This window comes from Eulemur rufifrons, chromosome 18 (genome assembly GCF_041146395.1).
Source record: "Eulemur rufifrons isolate Redbay chromosome 18, OSU_ERuf_1, whole genome shotgun sequence".
In the NCBI taxonomy this organism is placed as follows: Eukaryota; Metazoa; Chordata; class Mammalia; order Primates; family Lemuridae; genus Eulemur; species Eulemur rufifrons.
Window position 1 is genome coordinate 57,184,135 of NC_091000.1, and position 17,998 is coordinate 57,202,132.

Consider the following 17,998-nt stretch of genomic DNA (forward strand, 5'->3'; position numbering starts at 1 on the left):
AAGCATTCTGGAGTTCTAATCCAGAAAGCCTGAGTTTCTATCCCGGCTTTGCTATGTAACAGCTGGACAGGCAAATTGCTAATCCACTCCTAGTAGACAGTATCCTCCTCTATAAAATGGTGTGTTCTGAAGATTAAATAAGTAAAATACAGCTAAAGTACTAGAACAGTAACTGGCAAGTAGTAGGCTACCCATTACAAGTACTGCCCAGAGTACAATTCAAAGTAAATAGATGCAGGTTCCCTTAAATCTAGTCCAGAGGGTTTTGCTGGCCAAAGGGCTTGCTGATCTGAGATGACATTTATAGGAAGCAAATGAAATTCAAATACAGCTAATAGCTCCCTTTTCTTACTGTGTAATTATGTGTACTCATTATTTGTGTAGCATGTTAGTATTTAAATGTCCCTAATTTCAGCCCCAGTGGGCCAGGGGCCCTCAAAGAGTGGCCAAGGTCTCAGCCTCTGCCAATCCTTTCCAAAGCTTTTTGTCAATTTTATACAGCCAGGAAAAGTAGCATTATCCACAGCAGAAAGTAGAAAGCTCACAACACATCTTAGCACCGCCTCACCCTCAAGCCCAGCTACAACCAAAAAGCTGTGATGATGGCTTCAACTCCGATACACAAAATACACAAGGCTGTTCAAGACTCACATTTGCTACCTGTAGCAGGGCAAAAAAAAAAAAAAAAAAAAAAAAAAAATTCATTCCTTGTCACTTCAGAACCACAAAAAGAAGACTGATGGCAAACATGGATTTTATGACATAAAAAATGAGGTCTCTCCACTATCTTGTGTCTGTTGGGTTATTACTACTCGCAAACCTGCAGAACTGGGGCAGCTGAGCTCACCCGCTCAGATACAAGCTGTAGTGTTTGCACACTGTTAACAGACATCGGATGCCCAACCCCCTCACCCAAATCTTGAGGGCAAAGGGCTGCCTGCTCATCATGCCAGCGTGCCAAATGATTTACCAGAAGTGATGTGAATTTGTTCTCAAATTAGATCAAAATTATGTCAAGCCCATTCTGTTGTTAATGCAAAGAATTACTGTAAAAACAACTGAATTTTCCCAGGAAAGTACGGCAGGACCAATAATCCAGAAATATCTTTATTTAAAAATTGACATGGGAAAACCAAAATAAAACACTGTTCCTTTCAATACTATTGCTGCAAAGATCTGGTATAATTTTCATACATTTTAGGTTGCAAAATAAGTACTGGGTTCAAAGTTACAGGATTCAAGCTATAATTCCAATTCTGCAACTGTAAGATAAATAGCTGTGTGAGTTTTGTGACAATAAATGGCTCCATACTGGACAATCTTAAAAGTCTGCCACTAGACAAATTTCTGTGACAATTAAAACTGGACCAAGGGAATTATTTTACTTTCGAAAAGGAAGCTAGAGGGACTTAGAGACTAAAGAAAAGAAAAACATACCTTGCATGACTTAAAATCACTACAGTGCGTCCCCCCCATCCCCACCCCCGCCCCTACTAACCTAACCTCTGGTTTCATTTGACCTTTAGGTCAAGGTCTTCCTATGGGATAGGATATGCGTGATGACTGCCTAGAAAGCATCCATTCAAACTCACGTGATCTACAGATGACTAAACACACACACAAACACACCCCCCCCCCCCAGAGTTCGCAGTTACAATGACTCCTACTCTCAAACCCTAACCCTAACCCTAACCCTGAAGTCTTGCTCCCTGCTGTTCCAGCTTTCACTGGATCCTGCTGATTTCAGGGCAAGTGCACCTGCAGAAAAGGAGTTATTTATTCCTATGGTGCTGGTTTCCTGCTTTCCCAGTATCCCACACCTCATCCCCCCCAAACAAGAAAGCACTTTGTTTAACATGCTAGTTTGCCATCAAGATAATGGTTCTAAAAATATGCTGGAGTTCTGAAACAAGGAGATGTGTTTACTCAGAACCGCTACAGAAATCCAACCTACAGAGTAACAAAAAGGTAGCCCTGGAATGCTGCCTGCACAAACACCAACACGAACCAGAAAATGCCACATTCGCAGCAATTTCACAACCAAGAGAGGAGTCTGGTATCTCCACAATTTCTTAAAGACAGGTTAAGTCTTTCTCTGGATGAAAAGCAAACTACCATGACAAAAACTAACTTGTCGTTAGGAAGGTGGTGCCAGAACTATTTCAAGTTTTCAGTGATCCCAATGCAGGTGTCTTTGACAACTTTTCTTAGCATTTCTCCTCAGCACGGCCAACCCCTCAACAACGCAAAAATCAAAGCTACATTTGGCCAATTGGCTGCTTCTTAAACGAAGAACTTTAGTTTTTGTTCATTGACTGAAATTCTAACCTTTATTAAATCCCATACAACTGGCAAACTTCTTATCCTAAAAACTGGTGTTTGCCAGTTAAGACAGGTTGGGTTTTTTTCCTCACTGTCAGCAATCCAAACACTAAGACATTACCCCTCTTGAATAGCACTGTGAACACTGCACCTGTAAAATCTAAAGCTGGCACAGCTACTGCTCTACTCTAACTCTAGGATTCAGTGACGTTCTCCCTCATAACTCGCCCGCCCCAATTTAATCAAGCAAAACACTAAATGCGAGGTGAAACACTGACAACAAACAAGAACCATTACATCGAGTGTTCTCTAAATAGAAACGGTTTCGATTATACTGTATTATAAGCAATGAATGGAGGGGGTCCCTATGTGCTGGAGATCCGCAGGGTACCCTTTAGGAAAACAGCATATGGGGGGGGGGGGTCCAAACTGTATATTAAGGCAACAGATTCCACAAGTTATTTTGTTTTCTGCAAACCTAAGACTCAAAATTGGTCTTTCCCATACACGTTGGCTCAGATTTGCTGGAGGACACACACATGACTGAGCCACTATGGCCTTAATGGTTGACCTCCAAAAACAAGTCACCCATAAGGAAGAAAACCCAGGAGGGTGGGGGGAGCCACTTGCTCCAAGTCACGCAATAGTGGAAGAACAGAGCCCAACTTGGGGGAACAGCAGAGTTCAGAGAGGTCATCTCAGAAAACTCTGCCATGGCCCTGTGGACACAGAGCAGCAACAGCTCCTGCCTATAAGCACTAGATCCAACAAAAGGCCATGAGACAACTCACCTTACAACTACACAGATGTGTAAGACACTGGAAGCCAGAGTGAACCTGTCCTTTTGCACCCTGACAAACACCAAGTATAGCACATGCGATGACCCCTGTGACCAGAGCCAAGGGTCGCAAAAAAGAACAGAATCTCCTCTTTCTCGTCTCCTTGCCCCAAGCAAGCATCAACCAAAACATATCAATTCATTCACATTTCACTGTTACCCTGACAGATGAATGCATGAGAGCATGAGAGACTGTGGAATGCCATCGCAGCTGCTTCCCCTGAAATGAGATAGCAGGCTGCAACCAAATGTTTGTCCTCAGATAGTTTTGGGGGGATGACTTCATCTGAATCGTACTGACCCCGTTAAAAAGGGACATCAGAACAAACTCACATGGAGTAAGTTTCCTTCTAAGCCTCAAGGAGCCATCGGATAACCATACAGGAAGAGGGATACTTCTGGAGGCAGAGGAATGCTAAGCCGCTGTGTACTCTGTAGCAACCTGCCCAGCCTGATCAACAGGGAAGGAAGTAGGTACTTAGAAGGCTGTTGGGCCAGAGAGCAGGAAGGACAATAGGCATGTGGATTTAAGCTATTTCCTATACAAACAGGACAAAAACTGAAGACCCCACATCTCAGTAAGATCATCAAACGGTTCTGCTCACATACCCGAGTAGAAAGACAAATACCCACAGAAAAACCTGTAAGAAAGGCTCCATATTAATACCAGGACCTAGGGAACAGACTAAGGCATTTTGTCCATTATACTATGCAGTACACATCAAAGAATATAATAATTAATCTATAACCCCAACAGGGTATCCAGAATATATATTCATGTAGTTTACAGACTGCCATTAAGTGCCAAGACTAAGAAGCGCAAGTTTTCGGACAATATCCAATTCAGAAACGAGGCCATGCTCAGAGATACCGTATATTCCAAAAAGATATTCCAGCAAGAGTCAACTCACCATTCACTGTTTTCAGGCTCCCAGCAATGCCTTCCCCATGTTGCCTCTTCTGGGAATTCTTGAACTCCTTCAGAGACAAATAAAGGACTTTACGGACCACCCTTTCTTCTGACCACGGAATCCCATCACTGTCATCCTAGAGAAACATAAGAAAGAAAGGGAGGAAGGGGAGTTACTAAAAAGAAAAGTGACCAAATATTCAGAGTCAGAATAAACTTAAAAAAAAAAATTCCAAACAAATATTGCATGATCAAGACCCAGTTCTGAGATGAAAATTACATCATACGGTAAAGGGACAACCTTGGCCCTTCTGGACAGATCTCAAGCCTAAGCTAACCCACAGGCTCTTAAAAGGACTGAAAGAAACTCACAATTATCTCACTTCTTGATACACTCCACACACCCAATACATTCATAACTAGTAAAACTGTAGTATGATATTCCTGAAAATTCAGAAAAAGGAGATACTATACCCACAACCACAGGTGTGATGAACCATTTTACTGGAGTTTTATAAAGTGAGTAATGCCAGAATATGCACCGCACTACAAATATGTACAGTGCTGTTTGGGAAATTTTGCTGTCAGCACTGGGAGTTGAGAAGATACAGCAAATGTAGGTGCTGCCTTCAAGGAATTTACAATTTAAGCAGAAAAAGTAGAATTTGATCCGCATTGGCCTCTTAAGTAAATGAGTCACAAATAAAGAGGGGAGATCACGGCAGAAGAGGGCAATTGATCTTCCGGGAGTACAGATGGCATGGTGGTTGGTTTGTTTTTTTTGTTGTTTTTTTTTTTTTTTTTTTTTTTTTTGGTCTCTATTGTGTGGCAGCCTTCATGTCTGTTAATTCAGATCCAATGGAAGTTCTTCAGGGAAGAATTAACAAGGTGAAAGCCAGGTGAAGGGAGGAAGGGGAAGGAAAAGAAAGAAAAGGAAAAAAAGAATGAAAGAAAAGAATCAGCAGCCCAGCTCAGAGACCATTCCAGCAATTCCAGTAGTAAAGAGATAATGAAAGAATAGAATTTTAAAAGCACTGAAGAGAGGGAAAATATTGACCAGGGAGCTGAGACAGAGCCAGAGACAGAAAGATGGAAATGGAGACACTAGTCACTAAACAGAGGTAAAATGGGAGAAAGCAGCAAGAAAGCTGTTAAGATTTTCAGGCATTGGTTCACGTGATTGTAGGCATTCTGAGGTTCTCTTCCGAGGCTGTCCGCACACTGTTACGCTAAGACAGGCTTACACTGGCCCACTTACTTCAAGTCTTAAGCCTTAGATAATGGGGGTCAACTTAGACATCTATGTATTTGAGCCCAGATATTTTGGGTCTTAAAATAAGAAGAAAAACATTAATATCCTGGGTAAAAAGCAGGACTTTGGATATTCAGGTCCCTTTTGTTCAAGCAGACGGCCAAACTCCTCAGAAAACCCTAATACGTGGACAGTCTGTGCTGTTTTGCTGGTTGTACAAAAGGATTGGTTTTCATTCCCTGCCGCTAACGGATCATGTAAAACCTCCACGGGACTCAATGAGAGGGCTGGATGATCTGAGGTCTTTTCCAGCTCTTAAATTCCTAAACTCTGCATAAACACAAACTACATCTTAGAAGCCCAACCACGTAGAGACTCTAAGCTCTAAATAACTTAAGCTGCACTCTTGGTTAAGCTTCAAGGATTTCCTAGAATGAGAGCAATTCTCCATCTTCTACAATAAGGGGAAGAAGGCCCAATGAAGTTAGAGCACTAGGATTTCCACCTTCCCCTAGACATCCTTCACGCCTACAGGCCTGCCACGCTGAGATTTCTGCTTGCTGGGCAGCACAACTCTAGAGGAAGAAGGCACCTCCTGTCTTCTTGGTCACTCTCCTATGAGAGCCACAGACCAGGGTGGCGGTCGGGGTTCAGACATGAAAGATAAAAGCAGCAGCCAGCAAACTTTTGCCTCAACCTGATGAAAAATACAAATAATTTCTGAACTGCTACTAGGTGCAGCAGCACTGTGACCAGAACCCAAATAACCAACCCGAGTAAAATGCAGATTATGTGACTAGGAATGACATCGCTAAGTTTTTATAACAACTCCCTTAAGTGTGCATATTAGCTGCGACTGAAGGACAGCATTAGCTGCAGGAGTCGATGCTTATTGGGCGGAAGTGCGTCCTTTCGGCAGCCCCAGCCTATTTAGGCTGTCAGGCAGAGTTCTCCCCACCACCACCGGCCTCCTACTCTCACCCTTCGCATCCCCACCGCAAACAGTGCCATGAAATCATAAATTATAATTTCCTACATATACACAGTGTATACATTATAAAGGCCCCAAACAGCTTTCAATGTAAAACCCCAGTGACGACCTGCATCCTGCGCAGGCTGGTGCCTTCGCCCCGAATGCACGCTCCGGATGAGAGAATTATACCCCTACAACTAATGTCTAATTAAAACATAAACCATGTGAGATGAAAACTCCTGCAAAGGAAGCGCATTTAAGGTTCACTCACTGACACAAGCAGCTTCATTACACCTATAAAGTGCTTTAAATACAGGAGAAGCAAATCCACAACACAGATTATGGGGCTTTGAATGCTAAACATAAAAACTCAAACTTTAAACAGGCACCCAAGTGTTCTTTTTTGTAACCTATAGTGCTGGTCAAGACTTGTCACTTCTGCTAGACACAAACCTAGTAGATAATTAAGCTGACTCTGTGCTGTTCCCAAAAAAACATACCAGTGTACGATAATCCCGAATATTCCTAATTACACTGCCTTTCCAGGTTGCAGAGTCATGGTGAATCACTCTCACCTTACACTCCTAGCTAAGGGAATGCTAGCTGCGGAGAGCAAGAGAGCTGCACTCACCCTCCAGGCTAGCTCGGCTGGGCAATGGAAAGGCCAGAAAGAAGGTCCTTCCAGTTTAAGGTTCACTCTGCTCTCGTTGTGTCATTTTCAGAATCGCCCAAGTACTGAATGCTCTAGAACACAGCACGGATATAACTCAATCACGAGAGGTCAAGCAAACTCAAAATACATATATTAAATTCAGGGCTTCCTTCTTATTTTTCCCTTTTTCAACAGCTGTCTTATTTAATTAGCCACTCAATCATAGGATCAGGAAATCATTTCTCTTGTTCACCAACTGTACCCAGGCTCCTAAAACACACCTGATATAGTAAGAGCTCAGTAAGTATTTCTGGAATCAATTAAAATCAATTAGAATGTCAGTCCCACTCTTTCTACTTTTACCCACAGTAGCCCTGCCAGTGCCTAACCTTGGCCAACATGCATTTAGGTTTTAAGTCAAGTGCCTGAAACCACCACTACCCCCACAAAACATTCTCCTCAGTGACTAATCCAAAAGGGCTCGGCTACACCTCCCATTCTCAGCAGTAAACTGGCCATCCTACTGAGACATCCCTCTAACACAGTGGCTGCCACCACCCCTTCCTCAGTTCCCTGCAAGAAAAAAAGTGCCCATATAGACATACACGTGATCTCGTGGGGCCCACATCTAATGACTCTTTCACTCTCCCTTCTGCTAAATATCATCCTGTCCTTTTGCAAAATAAATCTTTTGGCACTTGCTCTTCCCTCTACTTCTCTTCCCACACTTGTCCAGGCCCCTTCTCCTGTACCCTCAAGGAGTCCCTCTCACACTCTCACCTCACCTTCTACACCCCAATCACTATGTTCAAATCACCTAATATCCCATTCATGCCTCAATGTTGGAAAATCCAAGTTACCCCCTTTCTAGATCACCAAAGGCCACATGGCTGTGCTCAGAGTCAGGAGGGATTTGACAGTAAAGTACTGAAAAGAGAGAGACCTTTTCATGGCCTGCTCCAGAACTCTCCACAAAACCAATGCCCTGTCCACTCAGGTTTACTGGTCACCTTAACATGGAAGATACACTAATAAGCCCTTTAAAAGAAATGGTGACAGGGTTTTCTTTTAGCTTCAAAACGTTTGCCATCCCTTTGAAATAATCAGAGTTTCTGACCAAAACGAGCAACTGGTAGAGAATCAAACCTGTATGATTCATCATAATACTTTCTACTACAAGGAAAGAGGAGCACAATAACCCTTCACTGCTCCAAGTTCTAGAAAAGACAGCTAAGACCCAGGAGCACAGAAAGCAAGCCCATGAAGATACTATACACCTTTTAGCAGACAGCATCATTTCATGGTTCCCCAAAGTTCACAGTCCAGGTTAGAGATTAAGCATATCCTTGCAACTCCAAATTATGGCTCACAGACCACCTGTACCTTAAGCACGGGGCATCCTGTTAGCAATGCAAGCTCTCGGGCCCCATCCAGACCTACTGGCTCAGAATCTGCACTTTACCAAGATCCCCAAGTGATTCCTACGCACAGTAAAGTTTCAGAAGCACAGCTGTGCACAATGTGCCCGACCACGAGCCTATTATATATTGCTTCCTAATTTCCATCAGAACACAGGCAAAGGAAAAGGTAAGATGAAACCCCAAGGTGAATGCTTTCAACATCCACCTACTGTTGCCAATATTACTGTCAGAATTTAAAAGTCTATATAAATACACCCTGAGAAATCTTCCCTTTGTCTTCTCTGCAGTGATCAAAGAGCATAGGTGAAAACAATGAAAAGGGTATGGCACTGAGTAATGCCAGTTCCTTTAATCATTTCTTACATAACACAGTCTGTCTCCCAACCCTTCTCTTCCGCTTACCCAACTCGGCAACACCCAGAATTAAACATACATTCAAACATGTGAATAATCTTTCAAAACAGGACCAACATATACAAGAATATCAATTCTATTTCCATGCATAAATCCAAGAGTTAGGATATAATTTAGCAGTCCCATTACACTGTGGGATCTCATTAAGCCTGCAATTAATGATACCCTCCCTCCATGGTGATTTTGTTTGTTTCTTTGGGGAGATGAGGAGGGAAAGTAAATTTACTTTATCACAGTGAAACTAGAACCAAAGGAAGGGAGCAATCCAACAAAAAAAGCACACGGTATAGTTGTATAATTTTATTTCTGTGATGGGTGCCCTCTACCCCCTTTTGTTTTAAAAAACAACAGCAAACACACAAAAATAAAAACCCTGCACAGGTCACTGACAGAAAGCCATGTGTGCATGATAATAGAAACCAAGTTGTAGTCAAACTAAGTTGAAGAATTGCTTTGCATTAGGAGACTGAAGGAACTATGTGATCAGTGGTTTATAAAAACTGGATTACCGGCCGGGCATGGTGCTCACGCCTGTAATCCTAGCACTCTGGGAGGCCAAGGCGGGTGGATCCTTTGAGCTCAGGAGTTCGAGGCCAGCCTGAGCAAGAGTGAGACCTCATCTCTACTAAAAATAGAAGGGAAATTATCTGGACAACTAAAAATATATATAGAAAAAATTAGCTGGGCATGGTGGCACATGCCTGTAGTTCCAGCTACTCGGGAGGCTGAGGCAGAAGGATTGCTTGAGCCCAGGAGTTTGAGGTTGCTATGAGCTAGGCTGACGCCACACCACTCTAGCCCAGGCAACAGAGTGAGACTGTCTCCAAAAACAAACAAACAAACAAACAAACAAACTGGATTACCATTTTGATATTACTAAACCAAGAGTTCTTATGATTTGTCTCAAGACTGGACAGATCATGGGCCCAGACAGAGCCTTTACCAGCTGCTGCTCTCCAGCAATAGCCAGCTCTTCATGCAGCAATACGGGCTGTCAAACTCTCTGCAGGGAACTCACGTATCTTAGTGCAAGAAAACAGGGGCATCAGGTCAATAAAGGTTTGCGGAACAGGGGCTAGGCAGAGGTCGATACCCTTACAGTCATCCAAGGATGGTAACACCAGAGACTGGTATCCCTGACGTTGTACTGATAGCAAATGCCTACTGGGTGCTGTTTACTAGGTATTGTGCTCGGCACTTACGCGCATTTACAAATCATGATTTCTCTGTGCAGCCTCCCCTCAGGATAAGGTCCACATCACTATTTTCTCACCGTAGTTTAAAATGTAAGGGAAGGAAGTAGTCACAAACTCTTTTAGTTATTTCATAGAGATGACTTTTGCTGTCTTGCCCAAAGGTGATGCAGCCACATAGAAACAAGAGCTGGAACAGGTTAGTCAGTCTATGGCAGATGCCAGATCAGAAAGTGAAATTTGAAAACTTAGAAATCCGCTAGTAACAAGACGACATTAAAAAGTGTAATGCACAGTGATTCCTGAGAGCAAAACTAGAAATTACTAATCTGCAATGGCTTAATATTAATATAAATACATGAAAAATAAAACATTACTACTAGTAGTATGGGGGGGGAGGGGAAAGGGGGGAGCAGGGAGGAGAGGAAGGAGCTTTCCATTCCTAGCCTCTACAGCTTCCTTGTGTAATAGAAGAGACTTGACACACAGTCTTGTGCGATTTGTCCATGTCTCGGTTTTTATTATGGTTTCCAGTTCAGGCCATTTTGACTTAGGAGAGGGAAAACAAGGATGAAAAAGCATGGGTTGGAGGGAAGCACATTTCTGATCAAGTAAGAAACCATTTTCTAACAATTACAACTATTTAAAAATGAAAAGTAAGTCCAATGGAAGATAGTCATTCCCCTACCACTTGCAGGCAGACTGCATAAAGGACTCATGCATCACAGGTAGAGGGGTCAAATCATGTACCATGGAAACCAAGGCCATGAGTGGTAACGATGGGGAGACAGCTGTTCGAAACCGGGGCAGGGGCCAACTAAGCCCCAACAGAGATCCTTTCTTACCCACATCCCCAAACAAAAATAAAACCAATATAATAAAGACATAGGATCGAAGTGTAATACATACCTATGTTTTAAACTGAAATTCAGAACATCCCATTAATGTTGTAAACATCAACCTGCTCATAAAAGGAGGATCCAGGCACAGCTACAGAAGCCACTGGATTCCACAAAAAACACTCTTGCTTCCATCGGGAGGGGGCCCTGTAAGTCAAATGCTCCTCACAACCTCTAGTAACTACAACAAACAGATGCTGAAATGGGAAAATAGCCTTCAGGTTGATGGGGGCATGGGAGTTGGGAGAAAAAGAGCACTCAGGGTCACAAGCATGAAGACCATCTCCTAACATGGAACCTCTTTATTAAAACTTACTGAAGTGCTAACACAAACCATTGAGTATTTGGATTATAGGAACCACTGGATGAGTTACCAACAACAACTATATATATCCTATTCTTACCTATCTTACCAAAGCTCTGCAGGTGGAAGGATGTGATTTTTACCCATTAACTACTTTTAAAAAGAAGTACAATTCATAATTCCAATGCCCAACCCTACCCCTGAGGTGGAGCGACATGAAATGCCACGTCATGGGACTGCAGACGGTGGTCTGATTAACAGCTGCACAGAGCTGAATATCAAGTAAGAAAACAAAATTTAAAAGACTGGGTCCATGGACTAGGAAAGAATGAAAAGTCAATCCCTCCTCCCAGGGCCAAATGACTAGAAACCTCTACATGAATGCCTTTTGTTTTCAGGAGAACAAGTCTGTCATATACCTGCAGTGAAATCATACTCCCTAAAACAATTTTTGAATGTCTGGTATGCCAGCCTGATCCATCAATGGTATGAGGAGAGAACAATGAAATCATCACATGAAAAGTTGTTTGTGATATTGATTCTTTGCATGGATGACATATAAACAAGGATTTATTGGGTGGGATGTTGGGGGAAGATGTTTAACAGAAAACATGAAATAGGTACCACCACTTCAACTTAGAATAAAACTCCATTTCTTCCCTTTTAATAAAGTAATAGCAATATTTCTAATCAAGTTTAATTCCATAAAATGGCCCAACTGTCAACATTCAAATGTCAAAATGAAAACTGGGATAACATTCACACATAGCAATAATTTAAGTGGCCAGGAAACATCCTAAGAGAAACAACTGATTTGCTGAACTTGTGGATGATGTTCCCTTGGCCTTGGTTTTAAATTAAAAGCACTTCAAGCAGCAAATTTCCTCAGACAGACATGTTTCCTGGGTTAAAGTAAATGGCCTGAAAATGCTTATGCAAGGAGAGTTTTACTTCTTCCAAACTCCCATTAAATAATGTGTACTTATCTTTGATTACCGCCTATTTAAAAAAAAGAAAGAAAGAAAAGCTACAGCTGAAATTGGATTAAGAACTTCTGCTGAAAACGATTTATTGCATAACACAACTCTGACAGCCTGAATCTCCGGCCACCAACTGAGCCTTTATAAAAATCTGCTGGGCAGCTGCCAAGTCAGCTCTTTTGCGTCTGAGCATGTCAGACATCCGCCGTCGTCAAGGCAGCAGCATGGCAGCAAGACATCCGCACACTCATGGTTAAAGGGTGCAGTCCGGGAACAGAGCAGCCAGGACCACGCTACACGGCATTAAACCCTCCCACAGTGCTGGATCTGACAGTTTGCTTTCTCAACGTAATCAAAAAAGACCCAAGATCTACAGCAGGATTATCTCCAAGAATCCAGCAGAAATCTGGATTGTCAATCTGCCTTCAGTGGACGGAATGGGAAGAAAAATAAAATCAAATTACAAATAAATTCTTAACCCATGTCTCCAAAAAAAACAAATTAGAATGAACCACAGACGAGTACCAGCCATGCCAATGTGCAACCATGCAACAGCAGCACTTTGTAAGCAAACTACTAACATGTACATTCCCAAAGGAATTCTAACTTGCTTGATCTTTTAATTATAAAACCTTTTTATGCTAATAAGAATACCCAAAGATCCCTCCAAATGCCATATTCTAATCTACACTGTCCAATATAGTAGCCACTAGTCACAGGCAGGTATAATCATACTACTCACATTTCAGGTATGCAGCAGCCTCTCTCTCCACCCCCCATGGACAACACACCTACAGAATGTTTCTGTCATCACAAGAACGACTTTTGGACAGCACTATTCTAGAGCATACACATTTGCATTAAATCCGATAGGGTTCCAACTGATGGTGTGTTTTACTTGGTAATGCATTTTAGGGGTCTTCAAAACACATGACTTAGGCTCTACTCCATTTACCAGGAAAATCATGGGAGGTTAGAAACTTTTTGCAAAAAAAAAAAAAAAAAAATGAGAGTCTAACACAGGCAAGGACTACTGAAAGTGCAGATACCCACTAATGCAACTCTCCTGGAAAGTGGTCCCAAAACTGTCTGCTACAGCTGGCCTTTAGGTTTGGCAGGTAATGTACATGAAATTCTGAAGATGAAATATAAGTCAGTCTATAAATCTTCAAGACACACACTGCTTTCCCATGCCTTCAAAACCTTTTCTAAGGAATCCACTACAAAATAAAGCCTTCAGGATTAAGACCAGATAAAAAAAAAAGCCAGCCCTCCAACAGGCAGTCTCCCAAGTACCAACAGGGTGGCCCAAACCACCTCGATTATTGCTGTCCCCTCCTGCCATGACCAGTTAAAATTATGGGCCTGTGAACCATGGCCAGGCGGTGTTAGAGTAGGTTTTACGCTTCTCCTTCTCCCACCAGGTCCTAGGACACTGCTGGGGTCATTTTATGAGCTTGATCGATACCCAACTGACTTGCTGGCCTTTGTGGCTCAGCAATGCCCCCAGGTAGGAAATAAGCAGAAGTGTACATACGTTGTCAGGGGAACGGTTGGTCAAGTTATATTATAAACCATTAAGTTTATTTTGGTCCATCTGATGAAAATTTTGAAACTATTAAAAAGTTTACAAATACACTGTCCTTCAGTGTAACATAAATTTGACACCTTCCTTATTTTTCCCACAAATGGTTAGAGTTGTGCCATGTGCCTTAACCCCTTCCTGTACCCTCCAGCCCTCCCCAGAGTTAACGACCACCTTGGGACTGGCTGGCACCCTTTCATTACAGGAGTGAGTCTCCAGGAAGTTGTAATCTCTGCTTTCCCGGCCTAATAGCATTTCCCACAGATGACATGTGTGGTCCATTGCCGCAAGGCCACATATGTGTTTGTCTATATTCTCCTCCACATTTTACAACTAGCCCGTGAAATATCACATGAGCATTTTAAGTGAGGAAACTGAGGCAAAGAGTTGTTCAGTACTACAGATCACACCCCCGGTAGTCTGCGTCCTTATTCATCTTTGTTCCCAATACGTACCAATGAGTCTAGCACACAGCAGGCATCGGGAAAACATTTCCTGAGTGAACACACAAGGAGGTGGCGGCTAGAACAGTGGCCTGGAGGTAATAAAGGGCCAGGATTCTAGTTCTGGAATCCTGTGAGCCTTAGACTGGATCAAATGTGTAAAACAATTATCTAGGGCAGATGCAAGCACACATCAGAGACACCAGGAGGGCTTGAGGAAGCCCACACTGCTCGGCCCCCTTCCCTGAGATTCTCCTAGGTAACATTGACGCTGCTGGTCCAGGGAATCACACTTTAAGAACAGCTGCTGTTCACTGGACATGCAGGGTATCCCACATTCACCCTAGTCCTCCACGAAAACTCTTCTCACTGCCATGAAAAACACTGTAATTGCCAAACCTAATGCAAACTTTTTTTTATTGGCAACCTGACTCTCGCTGGTTTTCCTGCCATCACCTACAAGTTGGATTGTGCTGCACTCCCCAATCTCCAGTTACGATCTAAAAACCCATGACTATTAAATTATCTTCTTGACATGTCCCTCCCCCCTCCTCCACCTACACGATTCTGTCTCACTTAACCCTATAGGCACCCTAGTTTGGGAACCTGACCTGAACTTGGCACCTTCTTTCTCATTGTTGACATTCCCTTTTTAAATCAAGGTAATGCTATCTGTAAATCAATTCCTTGGGCACATACTTAAAACAGGCTCTCATCTCCTCTTACAGAAGAAATCTTCAAAAATGCCTCTGCAACCACCCAATCCCAATTCCAACCATCCTCCCCGTGCCTTTTCTGCACAAACACAGACACACGGCAATGAGTCAATTCACATCACTCCAACCCCTACTGAAGCCTTCCATGGTACCCGATTGTCTATGATTCCAAATTTCCTAGGAGAGCCCATAAAGACTTGTGGCCAGCCTAACTTCCCTGATAAGCTTTAATTTCTGCACAACTACTAACACCCCTAATTGATAAGGTGTGAGCATCTCAAGTAGTGGCAATAGCCGTCATCTTCAGATGCCCATTTCAAAACACACACCAGACAAGGAGTCGTGTTTGGTTAACATGACTGGCTAACCTGAACGTGTCCTTTTGTGGCTAACAAGGTTTTCAGAGCCTTAGGAATAGCATATAAAGAGTGACGGAACTCAGAGGAGTGAATACGGAAAGAAGAAAAGGAATGTTTCATATACTTAAGATCCATTCTATAAAAATCTACATGTGACATCACAAGTCCTAACTCATAAGTCGTAGAGTTTCACTAATGTAGTAGTGGAGGACTCCATCGGTCCGCGCTGGTCAGTAAATTCTATTAGCCACTTCAGTCATAATCAAGTAATCTCTTTCTCTCTCTCTCTCTCTCTCTCTCTCTCACACACACACACACACACACACACACACTCTCCCCCCCCCCCCGCCTCCCTCCCACAGACAGCCGTATTTATATTTAGGCCTCGCATGCAAATAATGAAAAATGGAAATGCAGAGTGATGTGAAGATATACTGGCCTGCCCACACAGGTAGCCAAAATATGGTCACAAGACACTCTATTCAGCAACACCAAGACTATTCAGACAAGTTTTCAAGTGGTCACAAATCACACAGACTAGCATGGCAGTGAAACAAACTGCCAACTGTTTTCTCTCAAGTGAATGAACCCAAGAAAGATCCAGAACAGCTACCTCTGGGTGCCACTCACTGGCCGGACCTACAGGCAGGAAAGCTGTCAGGACTCAAGAGTGTACAGTAGCACAAAAATCTAAACGAGCAAACCCTAAGACTTGGAGGGAAACGCAGAACATAAATGACATTAAGAAACATTTTTAATTTTACCCACCTCAGAGTCACAGCCTGCCGCCATGCCTATGCTGTGGTTTGAATTTCTTCTTCAGTAAACCTTGAGCGTCTGAAACAAAGATTCTCCCTAAAACATTCTTTACTGGGTTTCCTGGAAAACCATATTCCTATCCTCCTACCAAGTCCTTCTTGTCTCTATTGCTGGTGGTTGGTGTTCAAGTTTGAGCAGCACTAGAAGCACTTCTCTAGAATACTAGACTAGTTCAAGTATTCTAGAATACTTGTCAAGCTTGGCTGCTCTGGAAGGAAATCACCTGATGTGCTTTAGTGAATCCAGCCCTCACGCCCACTCTGACTTAACCGGTCTGGGTGTGGCGTGTGCCCCCAGATTTTGATAAACTCAGAACGGCTGCTCTAGAACTATGTCCTGTGACCCTCACACTCCTACCCTTGAAGAAATCAAAGTCTCATGGCATTAAAATCATCTGTATTCTGACAACTCCTTAGCCTGAAGCCTAGTACACATTAGAAGTTTAACAATTGTACAGGGGAGGAAGGGAAACCTTTGTAACTAAAGGAAACTAGATGATTGTTTAAATAGAGCATGTGAAATTTCTTAACACACTTTTTATTTTCTTGACTGTAATTCTCTTTTTGAAAACTAGGATCTGGTATTTTCATAAACCTAGAAAAGCAAAACATTTCAGTGGACACTGCAGTTTTCATTCACTGAAACATAAAACAAGCACATACTAGCTTCAAGGAACTGAATCAATCTGCTATTAATCCACACAAAGCAGAATGAGGCAAATCTCATTAATCCGGCATGTCTACGAGTCAGAGGTAAGTCAGTCCTTATCTGTCAATAATACAAAAAGAATGTCTTAATCCAGTGTCAGGAAACGTGGTTGTGCCTATTTGTTTATTTAATTATTAATGTATCAAAAGGAGGAGATTGGAAAAGGCAAATCATCTTTGACCCCATATCCCATCACCGGAAACTAATAACTAAATTAAGGTCAACTATGTTGGGAGAAAAAAGGAGTTTTTCTTCCCATTAACATTAAAGTTTATAGTAGAAATGCTGAAGAGCAATAGTAAACAGGTTGTGCTAAACAAATCTTTTTTTTTCCCCCAAGCCAGTTGGGGTTTGACAAACTTCTTAGACCATCTCACAAAAAGCCCCGACCTCAAAGAAAACATTTTCCAACTGTAAAACACATGCCCACACAGAGAAACACAGCAGGCACTCTGTAGGGCCGAAATAAAATGCTCTCTAGTAATTACCATAAATAGGAAAAGGAGATGGGCTTCCTGAATAAGAACACAGAGCATAAGAAAAACCACCAGCAACAAAAACATCATAAACAAAATTACGTGGCCAACAATAAACTCCGAAGAGAGTGGAATTGTTTCTTCGTGAGACAGAAGGAAACACATCTGGGAGATGCTTCAACAAGAGAAGGGATATACATGAGTCTGCAGAGGGCTGTGCCTTCCTTAAATACAAAATATATATATATATATATATATCCAGTGGCAATTCACTTTCTGCAGGAAACACAGAGAAGTTTAAGATCTCACAATCTATAGTTTAAATAAGTATTTGAGAAAAGATTTACTTACTACTCTGGGTATTGATTATTTCCCCTAAATTTGGTATAGAATTTCTCAGCCATGAGTCTTTCAATTTCTCGGCATTAAGGGAAAAAAATAAAAATAAAAATAATAAATAAAATTACTTAGAGTGATTTTTCTTTAACAGCTTGAGAGCCTCCAAATACCTGTCAAATGAACATGTAAGACAGTTGTGCATAAGTTTGACCCATCACCCACACTAGACCCATTGTGAATATCGTGGTTATCAGTTTGAAGTTATGGTTTGTTCACTGATGTGTACTGTTTAAGTTTTAGATCATATCCATAATAAGGAACCTGTGATTAAAGACTAATAACGAATGAGGAGCAAAAAGGAAATCTGTACTTCTGCCTCACAATCTTCATCAATC

The 17,998-nt window shown here is 42.2% G+C and overlaps 1 protein-coding gene across 2 annotated transcripts in view; it reads right to left on the reverse strand.

The window, feature by feature from the left end:
* Nucleotides 1-17,998, reverse strand: part of JARID2 (jumonji and AT-rich interaction domain containing 2) — a 242,337-nt gene that overhangs the window by 130,003 nt on the left and 94,336 nt on the right. The window contains exon 2 of one of the 2 annotated variants that reach the window (XM_069492948.1): nucleotides 4,072-4,207. In XM_069492948.1, the coding sequence (XP_069349049.1) occupies nucleotides 4,072-4,207 (136 nt within the window). Of the gene's footprint in view, nucleotides 1-4,071; nucleotides 4,208-17,998 lie in introns of those variants that run through there. The other variant, XM_069492949.1, reaches the window with a different exon arrangement.